At 37.5% G+C, this 21,819-nt stretch overlaps 1 protein-coding gene across 1 annotated transcript in view; it reads left to right on the top strand.

Moving 5' to 3' along the window:
• The window catches only part of LOC122516591 (homeotic protein ultrabithorax-like), a 115,614-nt gene extending 95,593 nt beyond the window's left edge, over positions 1–20,021 (top strand). Inside the window, exons 3-4 of the mRNA XM_043634527.1 lie at positions 2,983–3,387; positions 19,579–20,021. Of these exons, the coding sequence (XP_043490462.1) occupies positions 2,983–3,296 (314 nt within the window). The 3' untranslated portion in view covers positions 3,297–3,387; positions 19,579–20,021. The remainder of the gene's footprint in view (positions 1–2,982; positions 3,388–19,578) is intronic.
• The last annotated feature ends 1,798 nt before the right edge of the window (positions 20,022–21,819 follow it).

The following is a 21,819-nucleotide window of genomic DNA, read 5'->3' on the forward strand; positions in this document are numbered from 1 at the left end:
TTTCACGGGCTCAGCATAAAACGTATCCACCCCAGTTGGTTAAACAGCTACGCACGCTTCTCCTACACGCTTGTACAGGAGCATGGCGAACTTAGGATTCCCCTAACTTCGTTTCATCTTCCGATATATCCCAAAGGGCCGAACGAGTGAGCTTGCGGAGCTTGATCGAATTTTGGTGATTCTGAAAGATCTGGCAGAAGAACAGAAAGCCAGACATATGAAAGTGATCCATTGTTCGGAGAACAGATCTCTAGAATGTTCAATGGAAGTTAAATTTAAGATGGGATGATAAGTTTTTCCCAAACAAAAAAATTCTAAATGGAATAAACGATCGAAAAAGGTATTTCACGTTCAAGGGAAAACAGAAGGAAGTTAATGGGATTTTCACATTTTTCGTTTTTCAAGGATAACACTAGAAATGTAAACCGCTATACCCAATAACTTCTCCGTGAATGCACGTGCGATTATACGAACGAGATAATCGGTGAGGTTAAAGAGAGAAACGAAGATGGAAATTTCGCGAAACCTCGAAACTGGAAGAGACTAGAAGAGAGAAAGGAAGGAAGGAAGGAAGGAAGGAGGAAGGAAGAAAAGCACGCGCGATAAGAGACGTGATCCTCCGAGGTTGGTAAGGAGGGTTGGAGGAAAGGCATGAAAAGCACGTCGCATTTTCTACTTTGCAGAAACGTACGAGGGCCGCTTAATTGGGGTAGGGAGGAGAGGTGGCGTGCTTTTATTTATAAGTTTGCTCGAGTCCATCGAGCCCTCGCTAGAAAGCGGTGCTTTCCAAGGAAGAAAGGAAGAAAGAAAAAGAGAAGAAAAAAGGGATAGGAATCGACGAAGGCTTACGGTCCGGGAGAAACAGTGGAAGCGTGTGACAAATAACCCTTATAAACGTTCCTCCATAATTCGAATTGCCCCCTCGACTGTGGGTTGCGAAGTTGTGCGCGAGTTGACGCGCGCAAGAACCTGGAATGAGAATATCGCAAAGTTACTCAGGGAAGAGAAATCAAGCGAGAGTTGGGAGAGAAACGGGGGTGAGTTTGGATGGTGGACCACTTGATTACCTAGCGATAATAAACATCAAGCCGATATGAACTCGGTTTGACCACTGCTCCCTCATACTATCTACTCACTGAAACCAACAGAGAGAAAGAGAGAGAGAGAGAGAGACAGACAGAGATACAGAGAGAGAGTGGACACATGAGCGCGCGCGCGCGTCTGTTGTGCGCCAGCCAACTGGCACGTAGTAGATACGTACGGGAGAACGGTCGTTTCGTCGACCATAGATAGCCGGGGATACGGTTGTAAATATGATGCGTTTATTGGCTACCGTGATTCGTGACCACCGAGAGGAGAGAGAGAGAGAGAGAGAAATGAAGAGGGACTCGAGAGAGTTGCGAGTTCGTGTCATTGCTGTGCTTTCGTACGATTAACTTTAGTCCCGATGATTTCGAGACCTATGGCCGGATTACTTGTGATCTATGAAAAGGTGACCTACATGAATCATGAAAGAAGAAATAGCGGAAAAGAAAAAATTCTAAAATAATACAAACGTCTAGTTTTATCTTCTCACCATTTTTGTCTATTTTTTACTCTAATAATCAATTATTAAATAAATCTCTGTTCAGCAATTTCTGTAAGTATTGACTGGTAGATAAGTTAACTAAATGATTTCGAAGTTTTTTTTTTTGAAAAAAATTAAAAAGTGACGACTCGTTTGCTCGCTCGTGCACCGTGTCAACGATAAAAAGAAGTATATACATGTTTTATATAGGTGCAGGTGGCACGTCGATAAACGATAGTATTATAAACGTTTATGCGACTCGATATAGACCGTATGTGCAAGAGTCGACGTAAAAGGCTGCCTGCTTATGGAGAGAAGAAGCTTGAAAGAAGGAGAGAGAAAAAAGAAAAGAAAAGAGAGAAAGAGAGAAGAAAAGCGAGACGGGGTGGGTGGCTGTTGGACGGTCGTGCCGGTGCGGGGGAGGTGAAACGGGAGGGTTTTTACGAGGCAGTAACGGCCGATAAGGTGAGCTTGCGCCTCCTTCCCCCCTTCGGAGCTTATTCCGTTACTGTACCCAAGTGGATGCTCAAAGTTCTCTCTCTCTCTCTCTCTCATCCAACTCTCTTTTACTTTCTCTTTTCTTTTCTTTTCTTTCTCTTTCTCTCGACTTTTTTGATCCTTCTCATGCTCCTAGTCGTTGTCGTCGTCGTTGTCGTCTCATGAACGACTTCACCATTGCTTTATTTAAAACCGTTTACACCTATCGCTACAAACTTCTCAAAGAAACTCCCGTTTGCGGTAACATCGACGTATCCAAGATTTTTTATCGTCGTTTTTTTTTCTTCAATGTTGTACACGTACAATTAGGTTTAGTTATGCTGAAATTAATCAATCGTCAATAATGTGAAATTGATTAAAATTAGTTCGAACATTTTCATTTAGAAAAAGAAGTAGTTTTATTGCTATTGTTTTATTGTATTATTTTAATTGTTTATTTATTAATTTATTTTATAGTGATTAATATACCCAAAATTAGAATACTTATAGATAAGCCTAAAATGCAATTGTGATTTAACAGTTTAAATATTTGTAAAGTGTAGAAATTGTTCTACAGGTTTCAAATCAAAATCACATAATCATAAATTCCGTACAATGTTTTACTAATTTGTTGTCATTCAGAGCAGGGTGTCTCAAAGTGTTGAGGTCATATGAGGGCTCATATGAGGTCGCATAAATAAGCTTGACACTCGTAGAAATTTCATGTTTAAAATATTAGCTCGTGTAAAAGGGATTGTCAAGTGGATAGATTTGAGAGGCCCTGATTAAGATTGCGAGAGGTAGATTACTGCATAATTTATATTAATTACAAATTAATTGTGCATAATTATATTTGAACATAATGGTAATAATATTAAAGATAAGGAAAGTAAATAAAGATTATATCGCTGATAAGGCCCTTTCGGTGGATGTTGCAGGAGCGAACGGACTGCGCAGGCGCGGCCGACAGACCTACACGCGTTATCAAACGTTGGAACTGGAGAAGGAATTCCACACAAATCACTACCTCACCAGGCGGAGGCGGATCGAGATGGCACACGCGCTATGTTTGACGGAACGGCAGATCAAGATATGGTTTCAGAATCGACGGATGAAGCTGAAGAAGGAAATACAGGCGATAAAAGAATTGAACGAGCAAGAAAAGCAAGCGCAAGCGCAAAAAGCAGCGGCAGCGGCCGCGGCTGCGCATCAGCAACAAGGCGGCGGTGGGGGTCCTGAGGGGGGTAACTAGGGGTACGCCCTACACCGTAGCCCCCCTGACCACCCCACCGCGAATCCACACCACCCTCTGCTAGCGCCTCAATGTACACAACTATACTAAGGTGAGCTTGATATTTATTATTTTTTATACTACCATAATTCATAGACAAATACTTCATTTTCAATTTATAAAATAAAGTAGCTACAATTTCACTTTAATAAAATACAAATTTAATATATTTGTAATAATATGAAAAGTATTAGGATTTCCGTTAAAGTTTTGTCTAAAATATGGAAGTACAATATTTTTAGCATCGGTCTATATGGTTCTCTTTTTATATCGTTTATAGTTTAACACACGATGTTGCTTTGAACATTCACGAAACAAAACGGAAAAGCCTTCGTCAAGTTGAAACACTAACCACGCTCTCGGCTATTTTCTTTTTCGTGAAATAAGTTTCCTCGGCGAATCTAATGAGAATATACCACGCGCGAGCGTGCTTTCATAATTTCATAAGTTATTCCGTTTGTGTATGCTCTTAAGAGAAGGGTAGACGCGTTCACCGGCCGGAGTAAGTCTGTATTCCGTAACGTTGTACAAACTTAATTTTTGTCACACTATTTCCCTGTAAAATGAGAAATATTTATTTTGTCTGTTTATATTCGCCGAGGAATACATTTCTACGTATTCTAAACAGGGCAATTTAAATTAAAATTGCTAAAACAAAATTTCTTCCTAAGTTTTTATTAACGTGTTTTTATTTATATTTTTTTTTTCCAAAATAAAAAAGAACATATAATTTAAATTGTCATTCAAATATAGATGTAATTAGTACGTGACTGAAAAATTCATTTCTCTATTCAATTGTTTATAGCAAGAATGTAACCTGCATATTTAGTGATACCTACATATAATATCAGAATGTTTAATTACTCGAATACACACACGCACGCATTATACGTACTCCACTAATATCTGAAATAACTTTTTGTCGGTAGAAAGAAATCTCGCATACGAGCAAATTGTATTTCATAATTTCAATTTATATTAATAATATCCGTACTTATAAACATACTCGTTGTTTGTCCATTTATAATTGATGAAAGTGATGCATATTCTTCGTCTAGACGAAATTTCATGGGAATCTTTTATCTGTCTAAACTTGTCGCGATAGTGGGCGAAAGTGAAAGTTTATTTCTGTATAGGATATAGGGGGTTGAAAAAAAGAAAGAAAGTAGAAAGTTGCGGTCAGGTAAAAAAGAATAGTAAAAAAAGGTGATGTTTTGGGTGTGCTATCTATCCTAAAGATCCATCCTATAATTCGTATTTTCGTCGTGGGGCGGCTATTCATTCTCGGAAGACGGATGGCCCATCGAATGCGTTGTTCTGTGCACACCAATATTGCCTTTAAAAAAAGGCCTCTACTTTTTTACTATTTTCACGACGTTCCCTTTTTATCCCGCGCGTGTTCCATTTTAACGGCATTTTTATGAAAATTTAACTGAAAAGAACTTTCTAAACACGATTTTCATTCTATTCTGAATGTTTGTTAAACGTTCTGTTTTTTCACGAAAATCTCGTCTAAATCTCTTCAAAATGTTCTACGATCATTTTTTGATTTATTTTATTAAAAAAAAATGAGAGCAAGTGAAATAACGCGTTCATTGTATAGAAATCCCATTGCTAAAGTAACTATCCTCAAAAAATCCTAGAAAGTTATAGAGCGGATATTCCAAAGCCGTTAGTCGATTGTCTCGAAAATAATTCTGTCGACTAGAAGGTACATTGTATTTAAATCTTACATTCTTATCCCACTCTTCGTACTCATGTCTAAATGTAAAATAGTTATCGAATAGTTAATGAAAGAGAATTATTTATTTACTCGTGTTCTCATGAACTCGATATTTCCCAATTTTCGGATCACCGAACATTCGGATAAATTATAAAATAACTTTTTGTCGATACACACTACAGATCAAAATTTAATGTGTAAATTCATGGTAATTTGGATTCTTTTCAAACTCTTTATTTGAAAATCGAATTGTCGTTGTTGTAAAATCATTCGTAACGTTACAATGTTGCTGCCGCGGGTCTTGAAAATCGAGATTTGTTCGAGAGCAACATTCTTCTTAATCTTCTTCCTTTTTCGGATTGCACGGCCAACTTCTCGCATAAATTCTCCCCTCGACCATTCGTAATATTACCCGCGGAACGATTCCTCGATTAACTTCGTGGATTGCACTGTAATTGTACGGGTCGTTCGAGCTCAATTAAATAACGCTTCGAGGACGATATTTATTTAAAACGGCCGAGAGTGTTATTTATTTAATTGACGACATCAAATTCGCAAATATACTAAGCGTTACATTCCGAGTTATCCCGCTTTATCTCGTACGGTTATATAATTAAATCGTTCGACGCTATTAAAGTTCCATTTGGTTGGTTATAAAAGGCTCCGATGATTGAGACATTGATTCTGTAATTGAAACTTTATATCGCTATTGACTTTCTACCTGCATCCACGAAGGTGTCAAGAATTTTTCGTAGTAATTGTTCTAAGTTTACATTTATTTTTTAAACGTTATCTTATATATATATATATATTTTTTGTTACAAATATCTAACAATGTATAACATTTTTATTTCCAATTTGTAAGTAGGATCATATGTATAAATTTATTTAAATTCAATGTACTTCCGTGTATCATTTTTCTTTCGTCTCCTAAAATGGAGGAATGCAAATAAATGTTTTTTCGCTTTTTTTTTCTTCCGAGTAACACAATTGAAAAATACGAGTTTAATAAAAACGAACCTTCGTTCGTAAACATGAAAACGCAATTAACATGAGTAAACCTAGAAGTTAAAGAAAAACATCGTTTTAATATGCGCATAAGAATGTGTGTACCATTGAAAAGTGTAAAAATAAATGAAATCTATTATCGCATCTACTTAATCGGATATAAAAAAAAAGCATTTGAATTACAAAATATAATACTAAACTTAAAAGTGCATAAAATCGATTTAATACAGTAAATAAAACTTTAACGAGATTTGCTTTTAATCAGACTATCCAAATTTGTATAGTGTGTTAAATATAATATGGTGATCCGTATCCATAGTATGACACTGCCATCTAACGGAATTAACGATCTTTGGTATAGTTATGGCTGCTTCACCCTCACAAGTTTGTGGGCGTGGTTAAGGCGGAGACGAAGGAAAATGACTATTTTGTTGCATTAATTCGATATTTAATTTTATCTTTCTAGAAACAATATTGTTACTTTTATTCAATAATTTTCATTAAAATAATATATTCGATACATTTTCAGTATAATTTGAATTTTATTAAGATAAGAATCTAAAGAAGATTTTCAAAGCATTTGCTTTGATGTAATACTCCGCGGGCACTACTTTTCTTGCTAGATCGGACTGTACCAGATGGCAGCATCGGTCAGCTCTATATCAGCATTTATGAGAACGCTCTACTTTACCGACTCTCAATGGGTAAGCACAAATTTACGAAAGCACTCTACCCACTAAGTTCGACAATCGAGGTTGTTAGTTCGATGATCTTCCGTAATGCGTATTGTACTTTGTTTTTATCGACGTGGTAATACAAAAACTATGAGGGACTAAAATGCATGTGAAAGAAAGCTTACACTAATTCTTAAATCTTATTCCCCCTGCGCTATCTATAATGAAAATGTTATAAAAGAAGAGGTGACATTTTTATTAGAAACAACGGATCGCCAGAATGTGATTTTATTGCCCAATAAAACGTAATTTCCATGGATCGATGAAACACTTCGGTCGTTTATCTCTTACTCTCTATCTCTCTGACATAGATGTTCGTCAAACAGTGGGACAAGCTCTTTATTGGCTGTAAAGGAAGACATTTTACGATCCATAAAAACATTTATAGCGCTAGAGTCGACTTACTTCGGTTGTAACACCCCCGTCCCACCCAGTTATATCCATTACCCCTTCCGTGGCCTTTCCAAGGGCGGCCACTGGCACGCGCGCTCTCTTGCCTTGCCTGCCTTTGAGATTTACAGGTTACGCTCCCGGTAACACCTCGTAAACTTGGTTTAACGACTTTAACCGGGCCTAACAGCTTCCTTCCTGCAATCAGACCCTGACCTATCTTTTATACTCGTCCTAGAAAAATCTTGAGCCAACTGTCATGTTTCTCTCATCGATGTAACCCTCATCATTATTTCTCGACTAAATTTATGACCTATAAATCGTTAAATTTTATCTATAATGTTTGACTATCAATTTCTTTTATAATAAACAGACTCTTTTTCAAATGGTTATTGTGCTCGTAATTTATAAATATGTTTGTGCAAGATTCTTATCTTATTTGTTATTTTAAAATGAGTAATTAAACTTGCCGATTGTTTTCTATCATGTTTCTTTAAAGAAAAATGAGCTTCTGAAGAATCTAAATGAAAAGTCTTATTGCTTTCGAGCGTATTAAATCCACCTATACAATAGGAGGCTTGTAACTCTTGAACGTGCGCTACCGGCTCAGAGAATACGGTTCTTTGCTTTATGATTTGTTTTGATTACACTTCATTACCATTTTACGCCTTTCGCTGGCAGCGTAACGGCCTGGCAATAAGTCTTCTTCGTTGATTCTATCGCGACGTTTATGGCCATCATTATTAGCTGATACCACTTGAACTCTCGTAAAGTCTACGCCTGTGCGCGATCTGGCTCGCTGGGACGCTCATCCACTTGCACGTTAGTGGCATCAGTAGAGGGGATAAATTGGAAGGGATAACCACGAAGACGAGTAAGAGAGGGGAGACTTACGAGTTGAGCGATTGTCCGCTAGATTGCGTTCTTATGACTCGGTCATGTTTATATACATATGATGGACTTGATGCATTTTTTTATCTTTCTTAATATAATAAAAATAATTTACGTTTTCTAATTATATTAATATATATATATGTACTTTAACAAATTTTTTGTATACTTAATCTTCAATAATAGTTTATTTTATTGGACGAAAATAACCAATAAATACTAATTAATTATATTAAATTTATTAATAATAATTTATGTCTTCTCTACATGGATTTGTATATTGTATAGATGGAATACAATATGATAAAAGCATCAAAGTAATTGTAAAAAAATTTATTTAGAAATTGCTTTAACGGCTTTAAATATTTTAATACGATTTCATCCAAAAATTGAAGAACTTATTTAACATTTAAATACAGCCAAGTCGGTTAACTTAAAGCGAGCATCAAAGACGCATAAAATTAATCCGAAAGTAATCCGTATCCTAGTTAGTACTACGGAACTAAACGATAGAAATAGAATGTAAACAAAAGATTTCTGTTTGGCAGTGATAATTTAACAGTTCCCTATATACTTACTGGGATCTTCCGCGAGCTACGAATATTCTGAAATCTGGTTTCGCGCGGTGGTATTAGCATTTAAAAGTGAGCAGTACCCGGCCTGCCGGCGCCATTGGTCCACATTTACACAACAATGAGGGTCCGTACTCTAAAAACTCCCAGAATCCCTGGGCTTGAAAGTCAGACGCGAATCAGTGAGAGAAAGAGATAGAAAGAAGAGATGGGGAAGAAGAGAAGCAGAGAATGCTAACGCCATCGGAATCTATCTCTTTCTCTTTCTCCCTTTCTCTGTCTTTTTTTATCTTTTTCTCTCTTTTTCTCTCTCTCTCACTTTCTCTCTTTCTCTGTTTCACTCCCTCATTCAGTCGGTTGCTCTCGCACGCACACAGACAATCTCTCACTTAGAGATAAAGTTTGGTAGAAGGGGAGGATGAGTCGTGGTAGGGAACACGGAGTGAAAAAGAAAGAAATAAAGAAAGAAAAAGAGAGAGAGAAAGAGAGAAGAGGCAACGAGGCAAGCTAACTAGAAACTCGCAACACAAAACCTAAGGTTTGTGCTTTTTTTTTATCCTGTTTTTGGGACCCGACTAGCCTCAGAGAGGATAGCATACGATCCTCTCCACTCGTCTCTCGGCCATGGATATTTCTAACACACACGATCCACCCATCCCAGTGGCAGTGATGGCGTCTGCGACGTTGCCAAATTATCTTACGTAACCACTTAATTTTCTTCCGATTCCGTGCCCGATCCGATCGGTTTAACTTTTAAAACGCTAAATTCCGATACTAACATAAGAGTAACAAAAACGGCTATCACTTTATTTACTTTTACTTAGCTACTACGTGTAACGCTGGAATAAGTAATAAAGTACGTCGAAGGTACAAGATCAACGATAGCGCCGCTCACATTTATGTGACAGTAAACTACTTTGCATTAAATATGTTCAAGCTGTATCATTTAATAACAGAAGAAAAAGCCACTGAATAAGTGATTTTAATAATGTTCGCATTTAATTATGTCTTTTTCTTATTTTTCTTTAGTTTTTCTTCATTTTTAGATACATTTACATTAAATACATACGATGTTATCTCAGTTATTAAAATTAGAGGCTATCATGTATAGATATGCAAGATATCTATTAACGAAAACTTAACTACATTACACAACTTTTATTGTATTAGTCGTTAGCATTCTAGTTATTGGATCTCGTTTATCGCATGATTACATATTAATATATCTCCAAGATTTAACATTGCTAACATGCGTCTTCTAAAGTGTGACTACTCACTCCTTTTAATGTCCCTTTCATTCGAAACGTGCATTCCGTTTGCAAACTTTTAATTAGATATGATAAAATCGAACTGAATAAGGTAAAGAAAATGACGAAATGAATCCCTGTAGAATCACTTAATCCGGTTTTGTGATCGTTTCCAGCTTCTGCGTTCATTTATTTATATGGACCACCCAAGTAAGCCTGGCATGAGTGAAATGTTCCTTGACCATGCGCCTGCGTAATAAATAAATCGCTCGGCAACTGTATTGCGTTTCTATTTATTTTAATCGCAGGCCTCGATAAAGATTTTATTCCGTACGTAGCCATTCAATCGTATCACGTCGTTAATCGCATCGTTGCATTTCTACTCATGAACAATTATATAAGGGACCTTTGCGTGCAGTATATAAAGTCATTTGTAATCGACGACACGCTGTCCTCCATCGATACGACATTGAACGTTTCACTCTGCTGTATTTTATTATATAAAATTGGAAGTATGACGTATACAAATGTTGTATATGTTATGTATTTACAGATAATATCTATTAAAATTGTATAGATCAACAAATAAAAAATAAAACATTAAATAAAAAAAACAAAAGAAAATTCATGCTAGCAGAAGAATTGTCAAGAAAAGAATTTTCAATCGATGATGAAATTCAATCATCATGTACAGTGGCAACAAATGAAAGATGAAAACAATTGAATGAAAAAAATTAAAGAAAAATCGAAATTATCAATCGATGATAGGTACGTTACGAGGGAATGTAAAATTTGTCGTGGTACAAATTTAAGACAATAAATTTTCCGACACGTCGGACTAGGCGCTACGAAGATATATCACTTCCACGGGTGTTCATATAAAGTTAATGCTGCTTCAATTATAAACGGCCAACTCTTCCTCTTTCCTCCTGTAAAAAGTTCGTCCGAACGCGCATCGAGTTTTCTTTTCGTGGCTTTCTTGGGCCATTTATTCATCGTAATATTGAAATAAGCTTTCTAAACTTTTCGCGAGAGTTTGCTCGAAGCCCTGAGTCCGCGTGGATTTTATACGACACGACGAAGGGGAGAGAATTTTACGAAGGACGAGTTAAGGGTAGGGGGTAGAAGTGTAAACTAATTGTGATACACTTCGCGAGAAAATCTACATGGACTCAGAAAAGGTGCTTCTCAAGGATACCGAAAAGAAAAAAGTGTATATTAAGCGTATTGTCTTGCGAGCTTTTCCTGGTCAACTGAAGAGGGATCATTATTCAAATGTAATTATATTACTGTATACTTAACACTATTAAAAAATATTGACATACAATGATTATAATGGATCCATTAATGCCGTGCAACTTAATGTATATAGCTTATTGGATTCTCTTCCTATCGTTCTTCGATGTAATATTGACCCTGAAATAAGTACTTATAATTAGTGAATTTAGTTACGATTAAAAATTACTAAAAAAAAAAAAAAGTGATTGGACGAGGATCGATATACTTGTAGCCACGTAACATTCTTTTGCAGTAAAGGAAAAACCTTAGCAAACCTTAGCAAAGTCGCCGCGTTTTCATCGTGAGACGTGCTCTGAGAACGGTGGGACAGCTAATTGTGATACACTCCGCGGGGAGTTGCGTTGAAAGTGTCGAGGATCTCGAGGTGGCGCGGTTCCGTACTTGCTTATACGAAGTTAAGAAGCAGAAGCGGAAAAGGGTGGGCAACGGGGGTGAAGAGGACACTACGTAGTTAGTTATATACGCTGTGGCTGTGCATGTTGCCAGTAGCGTCGGTGTGTTTTTCATTTTCTTTATATCACCCTTGACGCTCGTAAAACCATTACCCGTGACCGAGCAAATGCAACTCCTATATAAACTCTATCGGTGTGTTATATACCACGCGTACTACGTATCTTCTTCGTTCTTTGACGATACTGCCGACTTCTTTTGGTTCCGCGTTCTTTTACACCACCTTCCACCACCCTCACCGCCACCACTAGTCTAAACTCGTCGTTCTATATTTCGCCAAGACCAACTCAATTTCCTCAGCAATGGTAAACTCGACCCTTCGGCTTTTATCCAAGCCATGCCCACGGGAATGATCCGAGCTTTCTCATCGTCGATTGGATACATTCCGTTTGCTTCGTTATCTACTTGCCAAGTTTGACTTACTAGGTGGGAAGAAAAGAAACGACGGGTCACGCATCGACTTATGTAATACGTAGGTATAACATTTGAAATAGCCGGATCTTATTGTTAGTTGCGTTCCTCTCAGCATCGTTCTCTTATCCTAGTATTATTTGGAATCTTCTATTGTGATTACTATTTAGAATAGTTTTAAATTGTATTTACAAACAGGGACGAATTCTGGAAAGATTAAAAATTAAAGATTAAAGATTAAAATTAAATAAGCAAAATACGAAATACCCGAATAGGTGGAAAGATTCATTTAGTTTTAACAGGCGTTGATATAATAGAATAGCTTCAAGTGAAATATGAATTTTCAATAAGCCATTGATATTACCAAGCGGCTATTTCCCTAGATCCAAAGTTAGTTTCGCAAAGTTTAAGGCGTTCATTACGCACGAGCCACTCTGGAGGCCGTGATGTGTAGATAAGTCAGTTAGCGACTCGCTCTAGCGCGTTCCATCGTGGATCCTTTTTTGTGTAGCGCCCTCTTATTGCTCTTCCCTCTTTCTCTCTTTCTCTTTTCGTTCTCTTGCTCACACTTGTCGGGTGATTCATCATCGGTGTCGTTCTCTCTCTCCTTTCTCTGGCTCGACTGGCTGGTCTGGCTTGGCTGGCTGCTTGGTTGGCTTTGGCTTGGCTGGCTGGCTGGTTGGCTAGCTGGCTGGCTGACTGGCTGGCTCGGTTTCTGGCTTTCTGGCCCTCGAACCCGCGTACACCATCGAGCCGCTTCGTCTTCCTTCTTCTACGTAGGCATCGTTATACACGTTGCTCGTTTTACTCCCACACTGGATCCGTACCAACATGCAGTTCTGGCGCGGCAGGGCGCTCTCTCCGAGTTAACTTAAAGCCAGATATTCTTTGCATTCTTTTCGAACAGTCATATACTTGAGTTCCAAAGATATCGAACTCTTTCTACCAAATTCAAACTTTATTCTCGTCCTTTTTTTATTTCCTGGATATTTCTTAACAACTGATGTATATTGAATTTGTTTTACTAGAAAAGATAAAGTTGATTAAAAGTAATATGCGAAAGAATGTAAAGATAAATATCAATCATTTTTATCTATGATATATATCATTTGGAATAGTAGGAGAATAGTTAACCAAGATTCATGAGCGAATCCTCTTCAGAAGCCACGTGCCCTGGACGTAGAAATCTGCGGGAGGTTAGGAAGGTTTGTTAGCCGTTAGGAGCCGTCGGATCAGCACACCTTCGTTCGCGGAGATATCTCGAATACTTGATACAACACCCACTACGGGCTTCGAGTATGCGATATATCTAAAGCGATACATCACTTGGCAATATCACTCCGTGTCACGAAGAGATACGGTAATATTTTCCTTCCGACATTCGCGAACGTCGGCGTTGTCGGCGGTGTAAACACTGCGGGGGCACGAGTGCGAGATCGGTGCCAAGCCCTTTTTCTTTCGTTCGTCGTTTCGATACGTTGTTCGCTCGTCACTCGCTGGAAATCGATTATGGCGGCTTTCGTGTGTACCGCTTTCAAAGTGTTCCTCGACGATTCAATTATTCACGTACGATTCTCGCAATAACATTCTGACGATATTATTAAAGCACTGTGTCTTGTCAATGTACTTGCCTTCATAACTCAAGATTTACTTGTTAGTTCGATACTGCTCGTACCAAAATTGATATAGGTAATTTGGTATTGTTAAATGATAGAAATTCGTGATGGAAGATCAGACGTTGCGTTGGTAAAGACATTCTCTAAGTTTATGAAGATTCTTTTCGAAAGATTGTACGTTTCCAGGTCGATGGTGGCGGAAGGTGGGATTCCAGTAATTCGGTTATAGAGCGGTTGGGTACTGGAGAGAGAAGTGGGCAGGGTGTCGGACAGTGGTATGGGTCGAGTGGTAGTAAGGGTAGGGGGGAGAGGGCGTTCCATGGCGTACCCTGCATGGGGTAGCTTGCAACCTCACGCGACACTAGAGCCATCTATATCCTCAAAGATTTATGGGTTCCTGGTGCAGCGGCTGCTTGGGCAAGTACACACCGCACAATATCACGTGGTGCGGTGTTGGTGGTGCCCCCTGTCGCGACGGCCGCGCTGTCGCCCTGCGGGGGTTTACGCGCAATTCGCGCTCGTGCACTAACCTCATAAAAAAGTTGCTCCTCGATCTCAATCCGATCGGAACCCTTTCCTTCTTTCTCTTAACTCGACCGATTCTGGAAGTCCAACGATTCTCGCACGTTTGTTACTCGTGATCTAAACTGGATCCTGTTGTATCTCCAAGCCTGAATCGCAACCACTGCTACGGCTCAATCCAAACTTTTTTTTATCTTCATTTGCCTTCTATATTAAGAACTCGCTACAAAATTGTTTTGCACGCGATAGGACGACAGCCTTTTTTTTTTTTATAGAATAACTTCGTCTTAATTAATCCAATTTGATATTTGCCAGAACAATTAATTGGAAAGATCGATGGGCATCCTTTTAACAGAAATAAAAGTTCACATTGAAGTAGAAAAAACGTGTAAAATATTATTACTCTTTCCGGAAGTAATCGCGAGAGTTCTGGAAAAGGAAGATCAATGAGTGGGAAAGGAATTAAATGCTTGAAAAGAAACATTTGATGTATGTACGTATATAGGCAGGACATACATATATGTATCTGTATGTATAACAAGTGATCGCTTTCGTGGTATGGAAAGGACGGAGCAAAAGCAGAGGTTTTATAACAACCCCCTTGACACGGCCGTCAATTCGTACTTCCCACGATATTCTGCGTGAGTAGTAGCGAGGAGATAAAGAGAGAGAGAGAGAAAGATAGGAAGAGAGGGGAAGAGTGAGAGAGAGAAAGTGAGTGGGTCGTTCTAGTATTGGTAGGAGACGAGGGTGAGGACGAGGACGATATGAGTACGGGTATCTACCTACTACCTATGCCAGTGCACTCCAACCCAAGCAAACGGCCCGTTCCACCGATGCGGCCGGTTTACGAGCAACCTGTGGTAACGAGAGCGATAGATAATAACCGCTCCGTGCTTGACTCTCATCCCCTTTCTCTCTCTCTCTCTCTTTCTCTTTCTCTCCTCTCTCTCTCTCTCTCTCTATCTACCTCTTTCTACCCCGTCGGTCTGTGCACGTTTCTGCACGTACGCGTCAGCTTCATTTATTTTTTACCAAGTCCGGAATCGAGCGAGCATCGCGTCAAATGAAGGAATCCCGTCGCTTCCATCCACTCCACGGAATTATTTACATCGGCACCAAGCCCCCGAGAGATTTTGTTTGACAATGCTTATAACAACGATGACTGTCCAATGTCCACCTCCCCTCATATCGTATGCGTTAAGCCTTAATCACGTTGTTGAATACATACACCTAACTTGTACTCGGCTTCTGCTTCTACTCGATTTTACACTTTCATATAAGCTTAATTCTTTCTTTTCTTCATTCGAAAGCTTACACAAAGATGGCGTATGCCGTACACATTTATCGCTCGAAATAAGACTCGCCAGTTAATCTTCGTTATTGTTTTACAAGAGCGAGTAACGTGTCTCGTAACGAGACCTTCGTAGAGTCAAAAGATAATTTATTATAAGTTTGAAAGGAGCACTTGCGTATACAACGCTCTTGTTAAATTATTATCGGCAATGTTCTCCTCGATATACTTCATTACGATATCCGCTTGTTAACTGATAAGATTATTATGTAGCCAATGAACGGTAGAAGATAAAATTGTAATCATAGAAGTAAAATAAATACTTATACGAACAAATGCTATACACAAAATAAAATTAAAATAAAAACATCAAAAGTTGACGAAGTTTGGATATTGATAATTAATGTTGTCTTCAATCGTGTTGGAAATTTATCGATGCGATGCTCATAAATTAATACTTATTATCTGAGAAAATATGATAAAGAATAAAAAGTTTAAGCAAACTCGCATGGATCTGAAGATTTTCTCGGGGAAATATCTAATCAAACGGAATCACATTTTACGATGAACTTTCTTGCAAAGGCTCTGTTCTTCCCTTCTCGTTGTCTCTCTTTCTTCCTTCTTTCCTTCCTTCGGTTTTTACGAGATTTAAGCGTCGCGTTACGTTCTAGACGCGCAGGCGCGCACGATGAAAATTTATTGCGGCTTAAAAACTCTAGCTCCTTTGGAAATCCTGATAAATGTTCAAAGAAGCGCCGGTATTGCGTGTATACGTGTGTACATATACATACATATATATACTTATTATATATTGATGTAGATTGATACAACAGTGTAAATGTACGCATATACATGCATACACACATAGGACATTTACAATCAAAGAAACTCGGAAAGCAAAAGTAAAGGCAAAGTGATACTAGGCCGAAAAGCAAATTATATAAAATACAAGATCGTCGTACAAACAAATGGCGACGACTGAAGGCATAATCGTGCCGACGATTCTACCATTCCTCGTACGCGTCTTTAAGAAGATCCAAAAAACTTGTTTACCCCAGATTTTATCGTTCTTGTTATAAATGATAAGAATTCGGTAATCTTTGAATTATAGCTCGCTACTCTAATGCCGAAACTGGCCGTCGAATAAATTTCAAGTGGCGCAACGGTTTTACGCGTAAGCGTAAACTTTTTATTGGCGTGATCTCGTTAGAAATGAAATTGTAGAAATTCATTGATCGAAATTATTTCAATTTAGAAAGATAATTGACATACATATTTATATTGATGATATAAATATATATACGTTTTAACGATAATTAAATGTCAACAGTATCGATACATTGATATATGTATGTACATTTAAATGCATGTAGAAATAATTCATGCGCCGAGTCAAATTTCCATGCCTATAAAAATAAATTATTAAGTTCTCTAATGATACTATTCTTAAACTTACACAATACGATCATTTATGAAAATGTAATATATTTACGAGCACGACAAGAAAACGTCGATACGTCTCCTCCTCTTCGTGTGAATTCTTTTTACTACACAAAATCCAATTATTTCGCACAAAAGAAGAACGATGGATGTGGGCGAGAAGATTCGTTTTGACAAGACAAAGCGTGGACAAAAAATGGATCCACGGAGAAAAGTACTAAGGGTGGTGCCTGTAGAAATGGCTACGAAAATGGATCTCGCTTCTTCGTAAGAGAAAGAGAAAGAAAAAAAAGAGAGGGAGAAAGAAAGAAAGATAGTTTAAGATATTCCTGCTATTTCTTTTCTTTTTTTTTTCTTGTTCTTCTTCTTTTTCTTGATATTCTTCTTGTACTTTTCTTTCGCTACGCATATCAAGAGGCCCAGGACAAACAAGTTTTTCGCGTACCTTTTAAGGGTGAATTGTGGTATCTCCGCTTTTGCATAAGATATTGGTCGTGGTTCGTTTACTGCGTCGCGTTAGAATCGTGAAAGAATGAGAAAGATCGTATAAGATTCATAAAAGATAACAGAAAGATAAAAGATTGAAGATTCTGATAAACTATAATACTTTTTATATAGAGTCGAAATATGAAACTAATGAAATACCAAAAATAATTACTATTAATTTTTGATTATAATTTATTATAAATTAAATATGTTTACTTTTTTATATCAACAATATAAGCAAAAGTATAAAGAAATAATGAAAAAATATTGAATCCATAAAGATAAAAAGAGAAAGAGAAAAGTAAAATAAAAGAAACGAAAAAACGAAACAATATGAAAATAATATAAAATATTATACGAAATTAGACATTTTTTCGTATGAATTTAAAGTGCCATATAAAAATAATTATTACGTATAAATAAAATATGTTTAATTATCGAAAATTTTAATAGAAGTACGAAACACAGAGTTTCTATTTAAAAATCGGAATGACGGAAAATTTTAAATCCATATGCAATAAAAGAGATAGAAAACGAAGTCAGAGAAGCGAAAACAATGGAAGATTAAATATTATGCGAAATTTGAATTTCTTCTCATACAAAGTTAAAATATTCATTATAATTTAAAAACAAATTATGTTTACTTCCAAAAAAAAAATATAGAAAAAATATGAAGAGACGAGTTTTTGTTTGAAAATTGTAACGTTGGAAATGTAAAATCTATATAGACAGAAAGAGAAATAGAAAGATAGATAGAAACAGAGATAGAAAGAGAAAGAGAAAGAGAAAAGAAAAATAAGGAAGGGAATAGAGAAGATATCGACTGGTCTGTTAAAGCCACAACGTCGGCTCCTCTCTTCCTTTGTCTCGACCGCTTTTCTAACCCCTTTCGCTCTTAACGCGAGCTATCGATATCCGGAGATACAAACACCAGGAAAGCTGAGACTCAACGTGCGTGTGGCCGGACAAGGCACCACGTGCATTCGTTCCATTACAAAAGGAGCTGAACCAGCGCAGCACGACCCGACCCGTCGTCCTGTTCCGTCCCATTCCATCCAATGCCGTCCCGTCTCTTGTCCCCGACACGTTCAACATATGAACGTACAGTACTAGCTCGTATCTTTCAAACGATCCACCCTCTGTTCGATAGATATTTGAAATTTCCGGGTAAAAAAAAAAGAAGAAAAAAAACATCGAATTTTTCGAAATATTACTCGATGTAATTTATCGAAATGTTTAAAAAAAAAAAAAAAGAAGAAGAGAAAAAACAAGGTACGCAAGGAAATTCTTTCCTTCTTTGTTATCATCGTCGATGTTTAAAAGACAAATTGTTCGTTCTTTATTTTTTGGAAGTTTAACTGGACGTTACATGATGCAGCGCGCTTTTCCGAATTCACAACGTTTGCTAGATTGCAGTGTGGCGAGAGTGCGAGTTATATTTCTACCGTGTTGCTGGGGTCGGGGTCGGGGCCGGGGCCGGGGCCGTGGTAGAATCGTTTCGCAATTTTAATATTTCAGTTTTTCGCGAATTCCATTCTAGCTACGCCGAGTCCGGGCCGAGTCCGAATAAATCCATTCAAGAGAGGGCCACACATTGTTCGATTCTCGTGAAAACGTGTTTTTCACATCTTCCTGTATTTCACACGCTGCGAAGGTATCATCTCGTTGAATGAAGAATGGCTCGTGAAATTGGACTTTGCGTTTCGTAAAAATATCATGACTTTTTCAAACACGCCTGCTTGTTATATTTTACTTACATGAACTAAACTAATCTCACGTTCTACCTATCCTCTTTTATTTTTCATGTTGGAATATTTAACGAGATTAAAAAAAAAAAAAATATAACATAGAAGCAAAAGAAGTCGTTGTTTAAAAATCGTTCCGTTTCGTAGCACAAAACGAAGAAGTATTACATCTTCTTCGTTATTCAACTCGTTGAATCTTTACCGAACCAAAACGTGCCATGGCCAACTTTTAATTAACCTTTCTACACTCTCATTTTCTCTCCCTCTCTCTTAATTTAAATATTAAGATCTCAATTATCTTTTTCCCCCTTAACAATAAAGAAAAAAAGAAAACAAAAATTAAAAAAAGAACAACTTTGAAGGTGAAAATAATGGGATACGATTTAACAGGGATTTTGTCTGGTTTCTGTTTCAGGTGAGTGGCAGGCCGCACCCCGCTGTCTCTGTAATGCCAAATAGATGGTCGACGTGCATATCCGTTGATCGTCAATTTATCGGTTGCGGCGAATCAGATGCTGCACCGGTGAGTGACGAACCCCCCGGACCTCCCGTAGCTCACTTTGACCAATATTCTCCCAACGCACATACGTACATATACGAACACATTCACGTATATATAGACACTGAAAATGCGCAAACACATAGACACGTAGAGAAATGGTGAGAGAAAGGAGAGGAGAGAGAGAGAGAGAGAGAGAGAGAGAAATACTTGGACACGACACATAAACATGAAAACTCGATATCCAAAAGGTACGTAGAATGTACGCATCCGTACTATAGTTTAACACTGTCGTAGTTGATATCCCACAGCCAGAATCCCTCTTCGGTCTCTGTCCGTAGCTTCTGCTTTGTCGTAGTAAACTCGTAGAAATGGGCAGAGTGAGCTTTCGACACGGTCACCGTTCTTTTCACGAGACACTCTTGTCTTGATTCTAAGGCGGATCTTTCTTCCGTGTTCGCGACGTCCTTCGTTCGACGTCGTTTTCTTTTCGGCAGCGTATTTTCTCGAGATCGTTCCAAGCGAAACTTTCTTTCTAAGCAATCCGAACTTCCTCGAGATCGTCGTTGTCGTCATCGTCGTCGTCGTCGTTGTCGTTGTCTTGGGGGATCGACGAGATAGCAACGTCTTTGCGTATGCGTTGCGGACGCTGGTAACGACCGGCTCGTCCGTTGCGCCTCTACGAAACCTAAATACGTAATGAAGGCTAAACAAGTATTCGTAAGTTAGTTATAGTGAGTAGAGAGTAAACAATAATAATAACAACAAGAACAACAATAAAACTACAGATGGAAAGTTAAACTTAATGGAAAGGTCGGGGAGCAGTAAAAAATGCCGCGAAAAATAATATGCTCGTATGTGAGCACGATCGATTTTATTTTTTCGCGGCTCGATGTACAAATACCGTAGGTGTACGTTCTTCTTCTTTTTCTTCTAATATTTCCTATTCTTCTATTTCTTATCATTAACGTATTATTGTATGTACCTTCAAATTTGTATCGCCTACTTCGTTGCACGCTCGCAACTCACCCGTTTACTTTCGAATGATCCGTCTGCTAAATGATTACTGTTAACGACGATGTTATGTTTTTGTTATTTTTATTATAATTACGAAACGACACGAGAATACGTTTCCGTCGTCCGTAAATCTGAAATTGAACGCGTGTGAAACGTTTCTGTGTAATCATTGAATAAACGTGACGGACGACGTACAAACGATTCTTTCGATCGGTAAAAAATGTTATATTATGTTGATATTCGCGATAAGAAATTTGTTAATTTTATAAAAAAACTTTTATGAAAATACTAATTAGATAAAAATTCGCTTATAAAAAATAAAAAACGTATAGATAATATCTTTCAGAGCGCGTTCACACACAAAATGTCTCTTAATATTTGTTTTTCTTTTCTTCTTCTCCTTATTTTTTTATTTTTTATTTTTTATTTTTTATTTTTCATTCGTCTAACGTCGTCCTCCAAGAAGCAAGACGATTATAGAGTTATAGAGACAAAAATCTCTATATTTATATATTATATATATATACATATATATTATATAAATATATATAAAAAATATCGTACGTACCTACGTTAGTACCTAGAAAGCCTGCGAGATGAGAAGGAAGAGCGTGTCGGCGCTACCATAAGTAGTAACGCTGTTCTCTAGTTAATGTATGTATACGAATACCTAATCGCTAAGGTTGAACATTTTGCGAGAAGTAAGATTTTAGATAAACCGCAGTATTTCATAAGAATGAAAAAAATTGTAATGTTAATAAATAATTATTTATTTTGTGGATCTCGAAAAGATGGTTTGAACAAAAATAGAAAAGAAAAAAGAAAGAAAGAAAACAAAACTAGAATCTTTTATCTGCTACGCTGTGCTATAAGTTATGAATTTAGGCAAGAGTAGGCATAATTTAGAAGGGTAGACGTTACCCGCGTGCGTAGTGGTGTAGATGTATTTGTGTAAACGTTTCACGTGGCAACGATCCTTTTTTGTAATATATTAGAATATTCGTTGTTTACCAATCCGAATCCTAGATTGCGTGTGGAAGTACGAAAGGGAACGAAAGAGATAACGAGAGAGAAAGAGAATAAAAGAAAATTTGCATGCGTATATGTGTGTTGTGTAAGCATGCGTGTAAGTGTGAGAGA

This window comes from Polistes fuscatus, unplaced genomic scaffold, assembly GCF_010416935.1.
Source record: "Polistes fuscatus isolate 324 unplaced genomic scaffold, CU_Pfus_HIC Scaffold2, whole genome shotgun sequence".
In the NCBI taxonomy this organism is placed as follows: domain Eukaryota; kingdom Metazoa; phylum Arthropoda; class Insecta; order Hymenoptera; family Vespidae; genus Polistes; species Polistes fuscatus.